The sequence below is a fragment of the Paramisgurnus dabryanus genome, chromosome 2 (assembly GCF_030506205.2).
Source record: "Paramisgurnus dabryanus chromosome 2, PD_genome_1.1, whole genome shotgun sequence".
Lineage (NCBI taxonomy): Eukaryota > Metazoa > Chordata > Actinopteri > Cypriniformes > Cobitidae > Paramisgurnus > Paramisgurnus dabryanus.
In genome coordinates, this window is record NC_133338.1 from 38429231 (window position 1) to 38449056 (window position 19826).

Here is a 19826-nt window from a genome sequence, read left to right on the forward strand (position 1 = left end):
GTGCATCTGTGCGATGAGAGTTGCATGTGTGTAAACATTTTTTTTCACAAATATTTTTTTATTTTTGAAATATTTTCTAGCACAAACACAAGTACAAAAATACAACTGCTTGAATCTGCTGCTACGAGTTTCAAACACTCTTTTTCGTGTGCTCTCTGTTTTGCACCAAATATCTCGAGATAAATGGTGCGAAAGTAATTTGTATACCTGTAGGCTGTGCTCAGCACTGCCCACCAGGTGGCGCCTGACACTCACTGAAGCAGAGTTTATTAATTACCAGCAATGTTTCAGCAAAGTAAATCACCTTTATCAAGGTATTATTTTCACCAAGTGGAGAACAATATAAATGGGAGTGCTAATTATACACAGATGAAGGTAATTACATACAATATTCCAATGATTCATTAGTAAACAAAATATAAGTTCCATAAATCTCAAACCATCAATATAAGTAGATTAAAAAATACAAGCAGCAAATACACACATAGGCCTACATTTAACTAAGATACATGCTTTTTCTTCTAATATACTAATTTGGATGATTATTTCTGTCTTTTTGAATCGGGTAACTGAACAACTAAATTGTTTTTATTATTATCTAAACAGTTGTTCTGATTTCTTAACATTTACCCTGGATGCTAACCCAAATCAAATCAGCTTTTTAGACTTGTGGGTAGCTTGTAATTTTTTACATAGGGATCCGATTAAAAAACCTACAGCTCGTCATACACTATTGAGAGTGGATTCTTATTGTCATGAGCAGGGCCGTACAGAGGATTTTATAAATACCAAGGTCAATATGTATTTTTCTAGGGCATGCACCCTAGAAAAAAATGTCTTATTTCTCTGCTCTACATATATGACTTCTAACACATCAGAAAAAAAACAATCAAATAACTATAGATGTCAAACCATGTCAGTATGCACAAGACTTGTGTTGTTTATTAGTAATACATTGAAATAATTATTTTACCATCCTGGGCACATTGTTGTGTCAGTAAAGTAAACATAGGCTAACTGAATATAGGTGAATGTAATCTAGGAGATAAATTAGTTAGATCGGACCTCTCTTCTCCATGTATACCAACAGAAACCACTTTAACACTGTCATTGTTGAAAATCATATGTAGGAAAACAAATAGAGAGTATAAAACACGCATCGTGAAACATCAGAGTGCAATAATATGCAGAAATATGAACCTTCCATTAGCACTGCATTTTGTTGAACTTAATCATCCTATAACTTCATTATTGTATATAGGAATTGAGAGGGTATTTTCATCTAGAAGGTGAGGTGAGTTGGACCAATTTTTACTTAGACAGGAGGCCTTTTAGGTATATTAAAGCCTATTAGGTATATGTAGGCCTATGTGTGTATTTGCTGCTTGTATTTTTTAATCTACTTATATTGATGGTTTGAGATTTATGGAACTTATATTTTGTTTACTAATGAATCATTGGAATATTGTATGTAATTACCTTCATCTGTGTATAATTAGCACTCCCATTTATATTGTTCTCCACTTGGTGAAAATAATACCTTGATAAAGGCGATTTACCTTGCTGAAACATTGGTGGTAATTAATAAACTCTGCTTCAGTGAGTGTCGGGCGCCACCTGGTGGGAAGTGCTGAACATAGCCTACAGGTATACAAATCACTTTCGCACCACTTATCTCGAGATATTTGGTGCAAAACAGAGAGCACACAAAAAAGAGTGTTTGAAACTGGTAGCAGCAGATTCAAGCAGTTGTATTTATGTACTTGTGTTTGTGCTAGAAAATATTTCAAAAATAAAAAAATATTTGTGAAATTTTTTTTTTACACACATGCAACTCTCATCGCACAGATGCACAAACTGATTTGCGAATGTACAAAATTTGTGTGTGACTTCACATACTTTGATGCAGGTGTTCAAGTAGGTTTTGCACCATATTTACTGCAGCAATTGTAGCAAAAAACGTGAGCTTGTGAGTTTCTTAATCTGTGATTTGTAAAATGGGATTTGTGCAGCTGCACTGAAGGATTTGTGAATGTGTAACTGTTGTGTTGTATTTGAGGGAAAGAAAAAAAATCTACAAGTTTGCAACTCTTCATCTGTGACTTCAAATTTACTGATACACATGTGTGGATAATCTCTACAAATACAAATTCCACTGTCACAGGTGTGCAGTTGTTTTGCACCAAATATACCTTCATAGTTTTTGGCGTCAGCTAACTCACAACGCCCCTTTAATGGCCAAAACAATAGGTGTGTTTAAATTTATGCGGCGCTGCGCAGACCCATCGATCTATGTCATCACAATACCGCGAGAGCTAGCCATAGTGGTGCTTTCTCGCGGTAATTTGATGTCTACGCCGATCGATCTCGGTAGCTCCGCATGAAGTCGACCATACCACATGCCTACGTAGGCATCTCAGCAGCATTTGAAATACAGCCTCTGTGTTTGTCCGACGACTACGCAGCCAGGTGATCGTAAATGTATTCAATTTTATGGATCTCTGACGTGATTTTTATTTCGTGAAAGAGTCAACAGTTTTTAACGATATTAAGAAGGTTTTGATTGTGTTACCTACTTGTATAACTTAACTGGCTGTGTAAAGCCACAAAAAGCTTACGTACACCCTTACAAAAAATTATTTACTAGTCTCAACACATAGTTTAACCATGATATTTGTACCAAAAAATGTAAACTATGATAGTACAAATGACAATCTGCCACAAGCATGTTCACTACACTTGCAGTATAATCAAGCAATGATTAATTCCTGACGGCATGTAGTTTAGTTAAATAAAAATGTTATTTATTTTTCAGTTATGATGCTACTATAAAATGAATAAATATACATCAGATGGGGTTTAAATTTGGTTACGATTTTAAATGTTGTACATTTATCGCATATATGTATTTTTTTTAACAGGATTTAAATAGCAATTATACATCACATTCATTCATAACATTGCATTTTAGTTTTTTATATGAATTTATTTGATATTGGGAAAACAGCACTGCCCTCTGCTGGTTTGGTTCCCAGAGCCACAAAACAATTCAACAAAGCTGACATCATCATCATCATCATCTTGAAATCATGTTTTAAATGTTTGGTGCCAATAATTAAAACTTGATGAGTTACAAAATATTACATTAGTACACTGACAATGGTGTTAAATATACACAAAATTTCAAAACTAATACCATGTGTGCATTAACCATTTACAAATGTCAGACACAAGCAGCTGTTTGGATTTAGATTTTATTGAAGCCGGGACTGAAAAAAAGACATTTCCTTTTCTTTGTTTGCATTAAAAAGCAAGATTCCACATAGTTGCATACTGCAACAGGTTAAAGCCTTACAATCAGACTCATTTTAATGTACACCACAAAACAGTCCTTTGTGTAAATAGAAAGTTCCTGTATAGAAAATTTTGGAAGTCAGAGCATTTTCTCAACATTTTCTTACGTACAGGGTTAAGTGCATAATGGAAGGATAATCCAGCTAGACCGAATACAATGCATACAAAATGTGTTGTTCCTTATTTAACTGCAATCATCCCAAATTGAGGGGGGGATTATTGAAGCTGAATACGTTTCCTTTGGTGGACACCCCTAAAACATCAACATGTGTCATGTATTCGCCTTTGGGAAAACATTAGGAAGCTTTTTCAAGTACTTCAGGCATCTCAGGTGCAACTAGTTAGTTTTTCAATTTCTTAGTTCATTTAAATTTAGTCTACATCAAGCTAAAATTAAAATCAGTTGCCATCAAATTTGTGTTCAATAAAACACAACCGTTGAAAAAAATCTAACAAGATGTAGCTTTTAACAAATTTACAAGTGTGAATGAACAACAGTTTTACACTTTCAGTAAAACAGCATCATCTGTAGCTCTATGCTGGGTCTCTTGGGAGGGGAGGGGGGTTATGGGCTTGGGTTGGCTATGTGTACAGGAATGTGACAGTGGGATTTCGACGGTGAGATTTCAGTCACACAGCAATAAGAATGCAATGAATTAAGTGCATTTAAGATTATATTAAGTGGTTTCGAAAGCAGGTGGAGCATTATATGTCTTCCAAGGCTTCCATAATTGCAGCATAGGAAGCACTTACACTGAATAGATGAATAACCACTAAAACAAGCGGTATATAGTCCTGACATAATGTTGTGCTTGAGTATCAGCAAGTGCTTTAGCCCTGCCCATCATAAATAGAAACTGTTAAGCAGTATTAGACAGCGTTAGGAATTAATTCCATTCCAGACCCATATCTCTAATTTAGTACAAGATTTTTCTTTTCCTACAAGCACATGCAAAACAATTCTACACATCTTGTGATGTATTCCCTTGAAGAGCCTAAAAAAGGACAAGGACTTGTGTCACAGAACACCACAGTAAGCAGAAGGATCCATTTTGGAATGATGGCTTCTCCAGGCCAAGCCGAAAGAGAGGCCCCCCGGGAGGAATTTCGGGCAGCTACTCGACAAAAACATAACGTGGATTCTACATCTTTGGTTCCAGATTCCAATACTTTCCGTTTTCCTTTTTTATCTGAAAATTTAATGAGAATTTAAAAGCCACTTTAGCTTCCCCGCTTACAATTACTCAAAACCGAGGTTAAGAAACCTAAGGAATAACATCAGCTTTTGAATCACGGGTCAAGTTGCAAAAACTCATAAACCGGCTAATTTTGTTACATGTTCAGTCAAAAACAAAACGCAAAAGATTTGTTTGAAACTAAAAATTCAATGATACAGTATCAGTAATGGAAGAAAATGTTGAGAAATGTATTAAGCAACTCACTGTGAATATGAACAAGGCTGTGGTATGGACTCAGATCTACCCTGAGTAAAGAGACAGAGCATGTGGAGTGACAACAGTGAATGCTACATTAAAGGCAAAGTTGTCACTTCCAGTGGGCACCGAGGCAGGGCACAAAACGTACGTGGCAGAATTTGCCTACAGAATATCTACACTGTGCAGAACAGGGAATGTTTTACATTAATAGCTGTATGGTCCTTACATCATAAAAAAACAACAACTGGTAAACATACTGAAATCTCATTTGTAAGAACTGTCAACTTATTTAGAATGACATACAGTCATCACTTGGCCAAATGAGAATGGTGCTAGTGGTTTAAATGACAATTTCTATTTGGGGGTTGGAGAAAATGTCCGACCAACATTATAATTATGTTGGTATATGGATATTTTGAAATTCCAAAAAAAGGCAAGCTCCCTATGATAGCAAAAAATAAGCACAAAAAAGGCAAACAATATATAGGCCACTGAAGTAAGCAAAATAGAATTTTTTTCTGAAAAGCAATTACCACAGACATGCGTTTCCAATGAAAAACAAATAAATTACATGAAGATGGACAAAAAAAATCCATTGACCGTTGATGATGCAGTGCAATTTCTCTTTTGGAGACAAGGACCTCCACTATGACACAAACAGTATACTGTGCCAGGCACTTGGGAGTTATTTTAGTAAAGATGCCGCCCTGCCCCTCTCCTCCAAAAAACAACCAAAGCCAAAAGAAAATGCTCAGCGTGTTACTCAATGCTTGTTTCTTCTGAAATAGTTCTTCATAAATTGTTAAAATAATTAAATTTTATACAAAATCAAATCAAAGCTTGTATTGCAAATATTTAGCACATATTTACATCATTCGATGAGGCTGTGTGGCGAGGTCTGCCATCCTTAAATGTGAAGGCCAATCGGTATTGTCATTAGTGTCGTGACATCAGTGATGCTGACTGTTAAGAGAAGCTTAACATCTCACTGATAAAACACAGAGAAGATAAAAGCTTGATTTGCTTACATTTTTTTTATAAATACATCAGCATAAATGTAACTGTTTTTACATACCATATACTTTTTGCAAGTATATACTATTTTGCAAGTGTTTGTTTCAGTATATTTATGCTTTGAAGCAGTCGTTGTAGCTGATTGCAGCACTTTTAAAGCCACTGCTGTCATTCAATGCAGCAGAGCATTTCTGAGCTTGCCCGGGAGGAGGGACTGGATAGGGTTAAAATTCCCCAAGCTAAGCAAGGCCCCACAATGCAGAGGTCTGACTGCATTAAGAGAGAGCACCCATTTACTGACTTGCCATGCCTCACCAAAAATTATTCACCACAAAACAAATAAACAAACAAACAGGTCTGAATATATAAAGAAACAAAAAGCAGTTGCATTGTTTTTTTTTTTTTAAATATCTACCTTTCATTCCCCCATAACAACAGGGCCTATATATCCATACAAAATCCCAACACTTTCGGTAAACCATTGTCTATTTTGCTGAAAGACACACAAGCTGGGGGGAGAGTTTTGGTCATGAATAGCATTTTTTTGCTCCTTTATGTCGGTACATGTTGATGTCCAGAGTGGACGTTGTAGGCGTGCTCATGCCTCGTCCTCTGTCGCTGGGGTGTTGGCTGTTACCATAGAGTCAGGTTTACGAGTCATTCGGTCCAGTTCTGCCTGGACGTCAGTCAAACCCGGCTTCTGCCCTTAGAAGAAACAGCAAAATAAAGAGAGTAATTTCCTGTAGTTTCATGTATAAATATAACACGGGACGGTTAAGCGGGAACCGGTTCGGTGGATGTGGTTGGGTGCCACATGCTGGTGCAATTACAAAAGCAGCATGCTGTATGGCAGCACACATGCAAAACCAATTGAGAAAAGATAAAAAGCATGCAGTTCTTTGGAATGAAGCAATAACATGTTGGTGTTCTCCCACCCAAAAAACTTCGACAACAGACCAGAATGTATGAGAAGAATTGGAGAGATTTTAAGAGTAATAAAATCTGAAATTACACAATACTCCACAAATGGCTGTGTGGAGCAGCTATTACAAGTAGAGACCTCTGCACGGGTGCAGAGTTCATTGCGCGTGCACAGAGTCACAGATGGGCAAATGTGCACTTTTTTTACAGCGGTTTTAGTAACATATTACTGAGCAGTCCTGTATATTAGCTAGTTATCTGTGTTTCTGACTTACTAAGCAAATTAATATGTTTCGATATAGACGTTTCACTGAAAACACGTGCGTTTTCTTGGTTATGTGTCTGGATGGAACTTAATTGTTCAATGGTCTGCTTTGGGTCTAACTAGTGGCTAAACTGAACTATAGAACAAAAGCAATACCTTGTCAAAAATAATAAAAAGTTTTGGTTTCCTAAAGACATGATCACTGCTCTGTGAAGGAAGGTTTGGCAGCCGATCTGTAGTAAACATTGTATACATTAAATAATACACATTTTACACAGTAATGTTAGCTCAGTGTAGTTTTCAATACGCTTTAGTTATGATTTGAACTAAGGTAATCTACTTGTTATCAGAAATAAACTACTCTAAAAGGACTCTATTTTTGTTGATTCTTTGTGAAAGTTTACCGAAAGTTACGTTTATTCCACAATAGCCGTTAAGTTGTTACCGTCTATGTAAAAAGGTAATTTAAAGATATACCGTATTTTTCATAACTTGGCTGGTGCTGCATCTTATAGTCAGGTATGCCTTGTAAGTCAGTATGAATTAATTTTGACATTTATGAGGCAAGAGACATCATTACGGTCTACAGCCGCAAGAGTCCGCTATATGCTGCTCCTGTATTAATGTAATTCAATGGATTCAGTGATGCGGAATGAAGAGTCTGCGAACTTCATGTTAGTTGTCTTGTTAACTTAAGACTATTCAACCTTCCAGGTAAGGTCTGTATGCTATGGTTTATCATTTAAATAACTGATAACATAACTTAACGTACAGACATCTATTCAGCCTGCTGTTGTGTCCGCTGTTGTTAGTTGAATAACTAAATGTCTGTTCTTCGGCTTGGATAAATTTTGTGAAATAATTTTCTAAATAAACGCTACGTATAGTCCACTGCGACTTATATATGTTATTTTGTTTTAATGACGCATTTTTAAATGATGCGGCCTATACTCCGGTGCGGCTTACAGTCCGGAAAATACGGTAAAGCTCAATTTCACTCTTGCATCCCTAATGTTTATTCAAGCAGTGTCATTTTTAATCCAGGGCTATAACAGAATAAAACAAGCACAAGGCATTAAAGGGAACATTTCACAAGACTTTTTAACAATGTAAAATAAAACTTTGATGTCCCCAGAGTACTTATGTGAAGTTTTAGCTTAAAATACCAAATAGAAAATGTATTATAACATGTTAAAATCAACACGTTGTGAACAGAAATTTGCTGTTTTTGGGTGTGTCCTTTTAAACGCAAATGAGCTGATCTCTGCACTAAATGGCAGTGCTGTGGTTGGATAGTGCAGATTAAGGGGAGGTATTATCCCCTTCTGACATCACAAGGGGAGCCAGATTTCACTGACCTTTTTTTTTCAAATGATTGCAGAGAATGGTTTACCAAAACTAAGTTACTGGGTTGATCTTTTACAGATTTTATAGGTTTATAGAAGCACTGGGGACCCAGTTATAGCACTTAAACATGGAAAAAGTCATGAAATGTTCCTGTTTAACATATTAGGGCTTCATGAAAATTAAGACAAACTGTAAGTGGTATGACATGATCATCATAGGATGATTAAACAAATATGACACATATCACCATGTGTGGTGCTGTCATTCTGACAAGCTTTCAGCCCATTCTTCATGGCTGCTTTCTCTTGCACTATGAGTAAAACTTCAAACAACAGCATTGTCCAGAAATAACAGAAGAACATTACAGCCCATGATGTTTGGGTGAACCTCACAAAGAAAATGTCTAAATCACTGTAACCCCCCAGTCTGTACTCTTAATACTGTAATAAGACTGCAGCAATGTGAAAAACATTATACATCTTTCACTTTCCTTATAATTTCAATAACGTTTTTATTTTCCCTTTCGATTTTTGAGACATTTCTTGTAGTTAACATGAGATTCACCCTATCCAGGGGTTGGGGCAGGAAAAGGAAGAATTTACCTGTTTTTTTGGCAGAACCCTGTACCCCCGTTCCTGTCCCCGGTGTCCCAGGACTGTTTGGTCCCCCTGTTTTTTTACTCAGCAGACTGTTGAAAAAGTTGGCCAGCACTCCCTCATTTGCTGCTGCTCCTAAAAATATACAAATAAAACAGAATGACCTGAACTGACTATAAAAGGCAATTCAAATAAACAACGAGACCCAAGCAACATTAATTTACCCAGTGGGACATTCAATAGCAATCATGCATAAAATTAAATTTCCATTATTATACTGAGCTTTAGTTATGCTTTGACATCACTGCACCAACTAAAATACCAACAAACTGATTAATATATTTAACAAAAAAATGACATATAATGATATAACCCCTAAAATGTGCAAAAGTTCAAGAATTCAATTAAAGGTTCATGTAACGCAACTATATCCATTTCTGCTGGTGTGAGGCAAGTTGTCCAACTGAGCTCATTAATGGCAAAAAATGTCAGTTTGCACACACTATCGAAAACATGCAGGAAGCAATTGTTTTGGGAATTATTACAACAGTCCCCTCCAGAGGGCAGTGTTTCAGAAAACAGAAATTAAGGAACCAGAAAAATGAGATGTGTTAGACACAGAGAGACAGAAACAGGTGCTCATATTTAGACTCACAAATCCTTCCCTTGGCTGCACTCAACACAATCATCATGTATACGATTTGTGTCACTTGGATGAATAGGAAACAATGTCTTCAGATTTTGGATCAAGTGTTGCATGCAATCTTGCAAGTTGTAGTGTTTTACCTTTCATGTTGGGGTCTGGTTTCTTCACTGCAGTCATGGGTGAGACACTGGCCACATTGGTGGGGCCTGTCCGGCCCGTTGGCCGAGGTGAACCAGATGAAGTCCGGGCAGGAGACTCCTATTCACAACAACCACAAAAAAAAACTGGGTGAGGAAATACACAATCTTTAATAGATTTATCGGAGTGATTCTTTAAAATTAATCTTAAATAATTTTTTAGGTTTGACTTTAATGATGATAAAAACTGCAAGAGGGTTAAAGTGGTTTTTGTAAAATTAGCTACCATAAATGTGCAAGTAATTGTTACACACAATTTTCAAAGCTGTGAGGTATGTGGCTCATGAAATAACACTTACTGTTCCTCTTGTTGGTGTGGCCGGCTGCTTGGCTAACAATGACTGTAATAAGCCAAGAGAAATGAGAAATTAAATTTTTCAACGACATACAGAAACAAAAGTATGAAATACATCATCCCCTTCTTCAAACAAACCTGCTGCTTCATGAGAAAGACCTGCTCATCTTCTGCAATGATTTCCTTGTCATGCACCAACTTTAGACACAAAAAGGGTACAATAAAACAACACCAAGTTAAACAGGACAATAGATAAGTGGATGAGGATGAAATTCTCATTCTTGACTCTTTCTCACCTTTCTGACTGGAGGTTTCGTTATGAAGTCCTCAAAGGGATCTTCAGGTCTAACCGCTGTGAAGTTTTCATGCAGGATGGCAATTTTTTTCTCGTTGTCCCATCCGGACGGACTGCGAATAGGTATAAAAATGTTTTGAAAGAGGCAGTGGAAAATCTGTAGTTATTCAAGTAATGATAAAAATGTTATATTTGATTTGTAGGAGCTCTTACATGAACACAGAGTCTTTTTCCACCACTAAGGCAGCCGTGGCAAACTGGAAGTCATATATTTTGTGCACAATATATTTGTAGAGGAGGTCCAGGTTTTTTTCTTCTTTGACAGACGTGTAAATCAAGCCGGCTCCATCTGTGGGATCTGATTAAGGATGTGTTATACATAAAAGAGAGCAAAAAACAGCAGTGATGTTTGTTGGAACTGAGCTAGTAGGATACAATGTAAGCAGAACCGCCGGATGTATGACTGAATAAAGTCAAAGTGCTCTTCCCTGTAGTCATGCTCCTTCTCCAATACACTGACAGCATCACACTGGAAAGAGATTGTCAGTCAGGGAAAAGTTTTTTGTGCTCCATTTAGTTGCTTACAGATTTAGATTCAGTAAGTCCAAAAATGGCACATTGGAACACATCATGCAAATAACAACACAAGTACAAGTGATCTAGTTTTAAAAAGTTGCAATTTTATGGTGTGTCATTTTGAGAGCATAACAGCTGCAGTGCCTATTCACTTTCACTAAAAAGAAAAAAAAACCCACTTAAAAAAAATCATGTGCATTCAAAATTAAATGAGGTCAGAAAAATGATAGAATATTAATTTTAGGACAAACTAACCAGTAATCTCTGCTTAAATAATCCTAAACAAACTGTCATATTGTTTGTTTTCGAAAGATCAAAAGAAAAAAAAACAATAAAATCATACAGAGACAAGCACAAACATGCTTGACCTCACAGCAGTCATATTTAGGAATGACTCAGGTTGTGGCTGACTGCCAGCTATAATGGTTTTGGCAGATAGGTGCTATACGGGCTGCTTAAAAATTCACGAGGCTGCATAAAACAAATAGGTGAACGTGATTTCACCAAGTAGGATGTGATCCTGGATCAACACCATTGTTAGTCCTGAATCAACATTTTCATTAAACAATCAGATAGGATTAGTGTGTATGTTAGATTTAGGTTTAGGATTGGGTTAGGGGCTTTTAAGAAATACTCCTCAAACTATTATTTCACACTAATTTGAGAGTTTAAAAATGGTTAGGGTTAAGGGTAGGTTGGGGTATCTTTGATTAAAATGTTGATCCAGGATCACATCTTACTTGGTGAAATCACGGTGACCAAAAAATACCCCAGTCTTGACCAAACATAAATGCCAACTCATTTCTGCTTTTACCACACATATTTTAAAGAACAACAGATACGTTTTCAAATATTAAAAATGAACATTTGGACATCAATTACACATTCTCATGTCTTTCTAGATAATATGATAAAACAATCATTTTACATTAACTAGAGATGCACCAATATATATTAGTTTAAAAACAGCCAATGGATAGCCATGGCCAATATATCCTCTCAATCAAAAGAGAACAGGAAAATGCAATGAATTTGGGCTCTGTGTATAGAAAATGTAAAGAAATATCACTAGTTTAATGTTCAATATAATTTTTCATTATGTGAATGCATAACATTCAAAATTTTAATTTTGAGAATTTAGTTAATGCAAGTTAAAGGAACACGCCCAGATTTTGAGAATCACTGCTACTTGGGCGGAGTGATTTGCTCACAGCACCCGAGAAGCCCCTGGTGAGGATCAGAGAGTTCGGTCAGAGTTGTGCAAATCAAATTCCCAAAATCTGGGCGTGTTCCTTTAAAATAACCACCAAACTATAGGAATCATTCTGAATAATCGGCGATCTGTGGAAAAATTTAATATTTTATTTTTTAACCGCACTGACTTCACTCAATAGAAAAAAACTTTAAAAAATCAACATGATCAACAAAATAAAAAATATGTACTAATGCATTCTGATAATGCATTGTTTGCAATCCCAAAAAAGCAAAGTCATCAAATACCATTGAACATTATCCTCTCAACCCTAAACTACATAATTTTAAATGTTCTCAGGGCTAGAGGCAGGCTAACAATAGAAAAGATCATTGAGTGTGTCCTGATCTCAGAGAGCATGTGAGGGGGACATGGTGAGTCTGCAGCTCTGAACCTGCAGGCTACTGACACGTCATAAAGAGAGCTTTATCATCTGGTTAAAAACAACAGAGAGAATATAAAAAAAACTCTCCCTTTTATAAAAACATGAGATATATAAACACACATCCACACAAACATACTCAAACTACTCAAAGATTCGACAAACACCAGCATTCTAAGTTGCCCGTTGGATTAAGAATGAACAGGTTGTTAATTTCTGTCAGGTTTTTGTGTGTATGTCAATTTCTTTCTTAGATACCTTTGTGCAAACTATTAGCACTGGAATGCCCAAGTTGTGTGTGAGGACGTTGTCTCCTAGGGGTAGCAGTACACTGTCATCTTCTCCTGCAGTGGCTGGGGCTCGTCTCTGGGGGGAACCTGAAGTGGCATCCTCTGGTTCTACATACTCCTGGAAGGCCCTTACAACTGCGGAAAATAAAAGCAAACATTTATTTATTTTTCAAGGCCAATGACAATATTTAAATATAGGTAGGCGACACTCTTTAAAAATAAATGTTCCTAAACCTTTCTTTTGAGCTGTGTGGTTCTATAAAGAACATTTAACATCCATTTTGTTACATAAAGGGTTCCTTTTAGTGGACAAAGCTTCTTAGTAAAATAATCACTTATCTCAAATTACCATAGTCTATAAAACCGGTCTAGGTAAATCTAGGTAACTCAAAGCCATTAGGAAATAAAAACAGCTCCCATACTAAACACACTTAAGACATTTTATAGCCATGTTTTTAGTGTTAACTTCAATCAATATTTTAGACAGCTCAAGCAGAAGAGCATTTGTAAAGGTTGCATAGATATAAACAGTGGTGACAACAGATTTTTGAAATATTGTCTGAACATCTCATCTCCTGCAAAGCACTACAGAACACAAGTAAAGAGAACAGCAACCAAACAAAAGTCTGACACACAGGAGTGCATGAACAGGGCATGGTCGTGACTTGTGATAAATGAATGTGGGTAGCTGGTGTGATGGGTTTAGATTCAGGAGGTGCACGGAAGAAGGGGGGTTGAGTTCCTCAGGAACCATTAGAATGCAGATCCAGATGACCAAGAAAAAGCTAAGCGAGCTCACAACTTCCTTTAACATACTTAGAGTACAGTTCCTGTTCTGCTGGAATAATATACTCTACATCTAACACATCTCTGACCTCATATTACCTGGAAGCAAAGTCAGTTAAGTAATCTTTTGGTTGTGTCTCATCTCATCCCAGCAAGCAATTTTGGCTAAAACAAGGCTAAATTTGGTCTGTGCCTGTCAGTGAAAGTCTAATAGACGTCTACCATAGCCCAAAAATAGACAATACGTATATGATTAGAACAAATTAAAGCAAACACCTTGAACACCTGTTGACTTTTCTTACATGTTGGAATAGTATACACAAAGTTATTTAGGCAAAAATACCATGTAACCAAATTCAGGTTATTTAGGGTAGAAGTGGGTTACTCAAAGCCGGACTACATTGGGTCTACAGTTAGCCGCCATTTCAATTTCTCTGTATTTGCTTACTGGGATACTACAGGTGCAAATAAGTGGTTGGGGATAAAGAGGAAGAGTGAAGCAGAAGTGGGCATTGATCTTGTGCAGAGGCAGAGTCTTGTTGTATCACCCTATGACATCATACAGAGACACCAAAGCATTTTGTAACTTGGTTTTAATAAAATCTGGTTTTGGAATACCAAAAAATTCTCACAGGGTTTTTCCAGCATAGAGAATTTGTCGGCAGCAGCCAACATCAAATTTCATGCCGGGAAATCAAGGAACTTCCTCCTAATAGCTACATTAGGAGCTGTATTAGCTATATTTTGTGGATGTTGTGCAGGTGATTCACTGCAGACACCAGATGATCATTATAGCATTGTTTCCTAAATTAATATGTTCTGTGGTTCAACATCACGTTTGAGCGTCTGTGATATCTATGATCGTGTACATCAGCTGCAGAATACTGCAAAACAGCACAATGAATTTTGAGCCATTATCTCGTATGCTAAATGCTCAAGGACAATTTAATTTCTCAAGCATCACATGCAATTATCCACACCCTTCCTTGTGAAGGTTATGCAGGTTTTCACAGAAGCCAGAGATCAATATTACCTGTTGCATTTAGAAACACCTTTTCAACAGAAACCAACATAGTTATTCCCAACGCTATACATGTATGTATTTTGTGTGTTTTTAATGAAATTATGGTAATACATATGACAAAGCGATATGATCTGTTACATGACTTTATATGTTTATATCAAGTCACCAATAACAGAGTACATGGAGAATTTGTACTAGAAGGCAAAACGTTGTTTGATTTTCATTATTTCTTCTTAATTAAAAGTCAATAGGCAAGTGTTCATAATATCACATGTCTCCAGACTACTGCATTTTGTTATCGCGAGTTTTCAGACTCAGGCTAAAGACAAATACTGAACATTTTTTACATTACATTCTTTATCAGCCTGTGTCCGGTTGCATGTAAGTCCTTAAGCTAAGAAATCCCTTAAATATAAGGTTAAGGGTACCCTTAATAAAAAATGGGTTGCAAGAAAAACCCTTAAGTGAACCTTAAGGCTGTCAATAAGTATTTACCCTTAAATGCTAAAGTATTACCTTAAGTTCTGCTATGCGTTGCTACAAAGTCCTTAAGTCCCATTTTCCCTTAAAAACTTAAGGGACTAAAACAGGTCCCTTAACGTCACACGCGATGACTGATTTCATGGTTTTTTTTTAAGAAAATGAAGCACAAACGCGCATTTCTAACAATCGAAATAATCCCTAGAGAAAAGTGATGCGCATTTATCAGAAGAATGGCGGTTTGATCGTCCGTCAAAATAAAGTGTTTCCAGTTTGAATTACTTTGAGTATTCATGCATGCGGCACTTTACAGTCTGTTATTTGCGATGTTTCATTGTACACAAATTCGCCGTCTGTTGAGCTGCGTGCGTTGATTTGTTTACGCTGTGAGATTTTGTAACCGTAGCAACTGCTTCTCCGCTGCCGTGTTTTGGCAGAGACTATCGTAAAATACTTATTATCAACACTTAGGTAAGGGTGACAGTTAAGACCTTTGTTGCAACGCTCTTAAATAAATCCCTTACCTCAGGGATTTTTTCTCCCTCAGGGAAACCCTCACTTAAGGAGTTTCATGCAACCGGGCACTGATGTTTAGCAAAGATAATTTTGGTAAAAGATTCTTAAAGATTTTAACCTGTAACCATCAATAACAATATATTTGATCGAAATGACCCATGTCCAAAACAATAAACTTAATCTGACAACAACAAGTAACTGTAAAAAAGTTTACAATGACTTTCTATTGTTGACTTTGACCAGCTTCATCAAACAAGGGTGGAGAGAGTCACATGTGGATCGCAGGTATAAAACATATTGGGGACTCAAAATGTCAAGTTCAATAGAACAAAGAATAATACTAATAAAAAGTAATGTAAACCTTTTTAAAACAGCCACTTCTTCACTTCAACTTAGCAAGTGTGAGACCACAATAATGAATTAAACAACATAGGAAAGTGTCAACTAAGTGCATTAACGTTCAGGCTAAAATCCCAATCACTATAAATTTAAACCTTTGACATGACTTTACTCAGTCAATATTTAAGATATTTTCACAGAATGTTCTTTACATATTGTAGAAAACAGTAAAACACTGAAAATGACTTTAGCTGTTTTTTTAAAGGCAGGGTCACATTTTAAAATACACACTCCCTCTGTGTGTTAGCTGACTAAGAGCTGTAAGATGGTTTGCTGTGGTTTGAGAAAAGCTGCTCTGTTAAACTGTTTTGTTCCTACTTCAGTATTCTGGCCATCCTGTTCACAGCAAAGAGTTGAATGTCAGGAATGTCCGTCGGAGCGGACCATGACGCAACACCTTGTAAGAGAGCTTGAATGCTCTTTCCCACTACAATGATGAGATCATTGACTCAAGACAGAAGAGAGAGAGAGGTTTGTGCATCCTAAGTTGATTTAACTTAAGGAAGTGCTGGCCCTGATTCTGGGCGTGTCTGTTTGACAAAGCAGAGTGGGGTTTGTAGGCTCATTCAGTTGGGGCCCTGTACTACATACAACAAACCACTTGCAACTGTTTGCATTACAAAGTAATTACTTGTAAAAGTTAAATCCATTTTTATATCTATATAACCCTAACCCTAATGTAACAACCTGATTCAGTGTAGAGCAAAATCAAGCATAGCAAATGAATGAAATGTTTCAATATGAAACATTTTTAGAAAACATCTGCTATAAAATATTAATGCTATTATTAGATGAAAGTGAATACATCTGGATGACAGCTTTTGATCCTTCACGACATGAGTACAGCAGCACTGTGCTTGATATTTCAGATGCAAGATAAAATACAAACGCCACTTCCCCTTTCATGATCATGAATCATGATCCACAGAAATAACCTCTCACATCATGTCTGAGCACTCCTCCCACTTCATATTATAGACACCTGCCCAAAAACATTTTAAGTCATCTCCAATATTCAGCAGCTAAGTTTCATTATAATAACCTTTTCATATAAAGATTTAGTACCTTTGGGTGGGTACCATAGTCCAAAATCGTACTTTTATACAACAAAATGTTTTTAAAACGTGGATATTCTAAGCAAAGTTTTAATCAACAGTGGTATGACAGAATTTATATTCGCTTAAACAGCATGGATCTGACTGAAAGGCCATGCAAATTCAGAGGATAAAGAGTATCTAGAGTGTGCAATGAAACCAACATAACTACAGGCAGTCCTGGTCTTGTAACTTATAATAAAAATGGGATTAGGACTCAGAAACTTAAATAACAGAACAAATCTAATAAAATCTTAAATTTCATACATAACAGGGAGGTTTCCCAGACAGTGATTAGACTAAAATAAATGTAAGAGCTGTCCAAACTGAAAACAACTTGCACTGACTTATCTTAAAATACATCAGTGCCCTTTGTTTGTCTCAAAATGCACACAAGTAATGATTTAGTAAGGCATGATTGTTAAAACTAGTTATATTTCCTTATTAAACTAAACTAATCCCTGTCCGGGAAACCACCCCAAAATTTATGAAATACATAAATGCTATTAAAAGTTATTTCGAAAACACAAGAAACATCACCATTCACCACTACAAATAAAAATGAGCCAAAGCACATATACAACAAAAATCAGACAAACTGTGTTTTTGGCAGAGACCTCCACTCAACTGCTTCATTAACAATAAACACGAAGTAAATCTTCAAACTTCAGAGTATTAGATATTGAGAACAAAGCATTCATCGAACCATACCAGACAAAAAACAGACAATTCTAACCACAAATATCACAATTTAAAAATAAAAATGATCAACATCCATATTTCTACTGGCCTTCATAAAGTTTAACCTAATCAACATTCCTCTGCTTGATCACACAGCTAAAAAGCTATATGCTTATTTTTACCAGTAAATGGTCATGAATTATGAATGGCAACATCCTGTACAACCTAAAATCAAAATAACCCAACACTCACTGTTCTGCTCCATCTCTTTCATTTCCTCATGTGGGATCTTCAGTTTGTCCACATGTTCGCGCAGCACACTCGCCCACTTTTGCAATGACTCCATGATGGTCCAAGGTCGTGACATGTCCACCACAAACACTGCCAGAGTGTCTTTTAGCGAGTCAGTGGTTACTGCAAACTTCAATAAGCCTTTATGGTACAAGTCTCCATCAAGAATCCATACACTGCAGCGAGCCAAATCTGGAAGAGACCATTTTAGAATTTTTAGGAATTCAATGTTTTTCTTCATGAAATAATGGTGGTAAGTAATGCAATTCCCCAAACATGTGCTCCGTTTAGGTCAGTGGTAGAGCGTTCCACTAGCATCACAAAATGCCATGAGATTGAACCCAAGGAACATGCATGCTTAAAACATGCATACCTTGTAATGCACTATAAGTAGCTTTGCATAAAAGCATCTGCTTACCATCTCTGTCTTCATCCTGGACATTCAGGTACAAGTATTCCAGACCTCTGCCTTTTTTATTGTGCTCAGCTCCTTGGAGTTTCGTCATGAGTGATGTTTTTCCTGAACCATCCTCACCTAAAAGAAATCATTTATATAAATTATTCATATTTTACAACATATCACAAAAACAAAAGTTTGTTTGTGCACTTTTTACAAATCATAAAATACATATGAGCATGTGTCACAACTTACTACATTTTGACACTCTGTAAATTAAGATTGTGAAGTAAAATTTTGCAAAAGGGACATACCTAGAACTAATATATTTTTCCCAGATGGCAATTTGGTGCTGGAGCGTGTGGAAACTTCGCTTATAATTGAAGACCTGGATGAATGACAGAACAACAAATGACCAAAGATCACTGCATTCATGACAGCAGCAGATAAAGACTTTAATAATGTAGTCAGCAGATGCAAAGTTGGTTTTGATAAGTATCAGACTGTTGATGTCTGCTACTAGATGCTGTCAACCTAGAAAAAGACAAGTCGTTTACAACCGTTAAATTGCATTAGAGATAAAGATCAAATCTCGACATCGTGACAAGTCTCGTACAACAAAGCTACATCTATGTACACTGTACACTCTGAAGTTGCACACGACTGTTCAATTACTTTTAACACTGCTGAACTCCTTTAAAGCAAAGCCGGTGATTAAAAAAAAAATGACAGCCCACATTGCACAAACAAACAGAGACCATGGGAATACCAGGAAAAGCACAAAAACTGTCACATGTATCATCTTAACGCTTTAAACACTCTCTATGTCCTTTAGCTTGTTGGAAATCGCCGCCTTAGTCTTATCTAGTATTAGTTTGTAAGTCTACATAAAATGTTTTGGCTCATCCGGGACCGGTGTCTGAACTAGACAGCATACGTCTGCTAACAAAGCAGCACATAACACTGTCAAATATTCCTGCAAGACCAAATTCACTTTCCGACTGTTTAAGGGTGCGAGCGTACCAGAGGTTTTGTCCATCGTCATCCTCGTTACTGTTTTCCATAGTGTCGCCCGTCCCGACAGCGCCCAGTAGCTTCTCTAAAACGGGAGCCATCTTGAGTAGAGAAGCACAAAAGGAGGCGCATATACAACGCCTGAGGACCTCACACAAACGGCTCGGCAAACCACTAATCTTACTATGGGAAAGGATTTGCTCATGATTATTAATTACGTAACGTGCCGTTTGACCAGTAAATGACTAGCTTATGACTATTACGTATACACGTGACAG

General features: G+C 36.7%; 1 protein-coding gene across 2 annotated transcripts; it reads right to left on the minus strand.

Annotated features, from left to right (window-relative positions):
- Nucleotides 1-3238: 3238 nt before the first annotated feature.
- On the minus strand, nucleotides 3239-19703 carry dync1li2 (dynein, cytoplasmic 1, light intermediate chain 2). 2 transcript variants are annotated; one of them, XM_065289293.1, is made up of 13 exons: nucleotides 19558-19703; nucleotides 18849-18922; nucleotides 18556-18672; nucleotides 18099-18329; nucleotides 12835-13001; nucleotides 10802-10895; nucleotides 10580-10715; nucleotides 10368-10479; nucleotides 10210-10269; nucleotides 10076-10117; nucleotides 9720-9837; nucleotides 8940-9068; nucleotides 3239-6504 (listed from the first exon to the last, which is right to left on the minus strand). In XM_065289293.1, the coding sequence occupies exons 1-13, from the start codon at nucleotides 19647-19649 to the stop codon at nucleotides 6488-6490; spliced, it is 1389 nt and encodes a 462-aa protein (XP_065145365.1). In that variant the 5' UTR covers nucleotides 19650-19703; the 3' UTR covers nucleotides 3239-6487. The 2 variants fall into 2 exon arrangements, with proteins under 2 accessions (XP_065145365.1, XP_065145364.1); XM_065289292.1 differs by having other exon boundaries at nucleotides 3239-6509.
- Nucleotides 19704-19826: the final 123 nt, after the last annotated feature.

Coding starts and splice junctions, on each gene's coding strand:
- dync1li2 (XM_065289292.1), bottom strand. CDS start 19,649: ATGGCTCCCGTTTTAGAGAAGCTACTGGGCGCTGTCGGGACGGGCGAC. Junction 10,118..10,209: donor TCTTTCTCATGAAGCAGCAG/GTTTGTTTGAAG, acceptor GGCTTATTACAG/TCATTGTTAGCCAAGCAGCC. Junction 6,510..8,939: donor GGGTTCTGCCAAAAAAACAG/GTAAATTCTTCC, acceptor GTTTCTTCTAAG/GGCAGAAGCCGGGTTTGACT.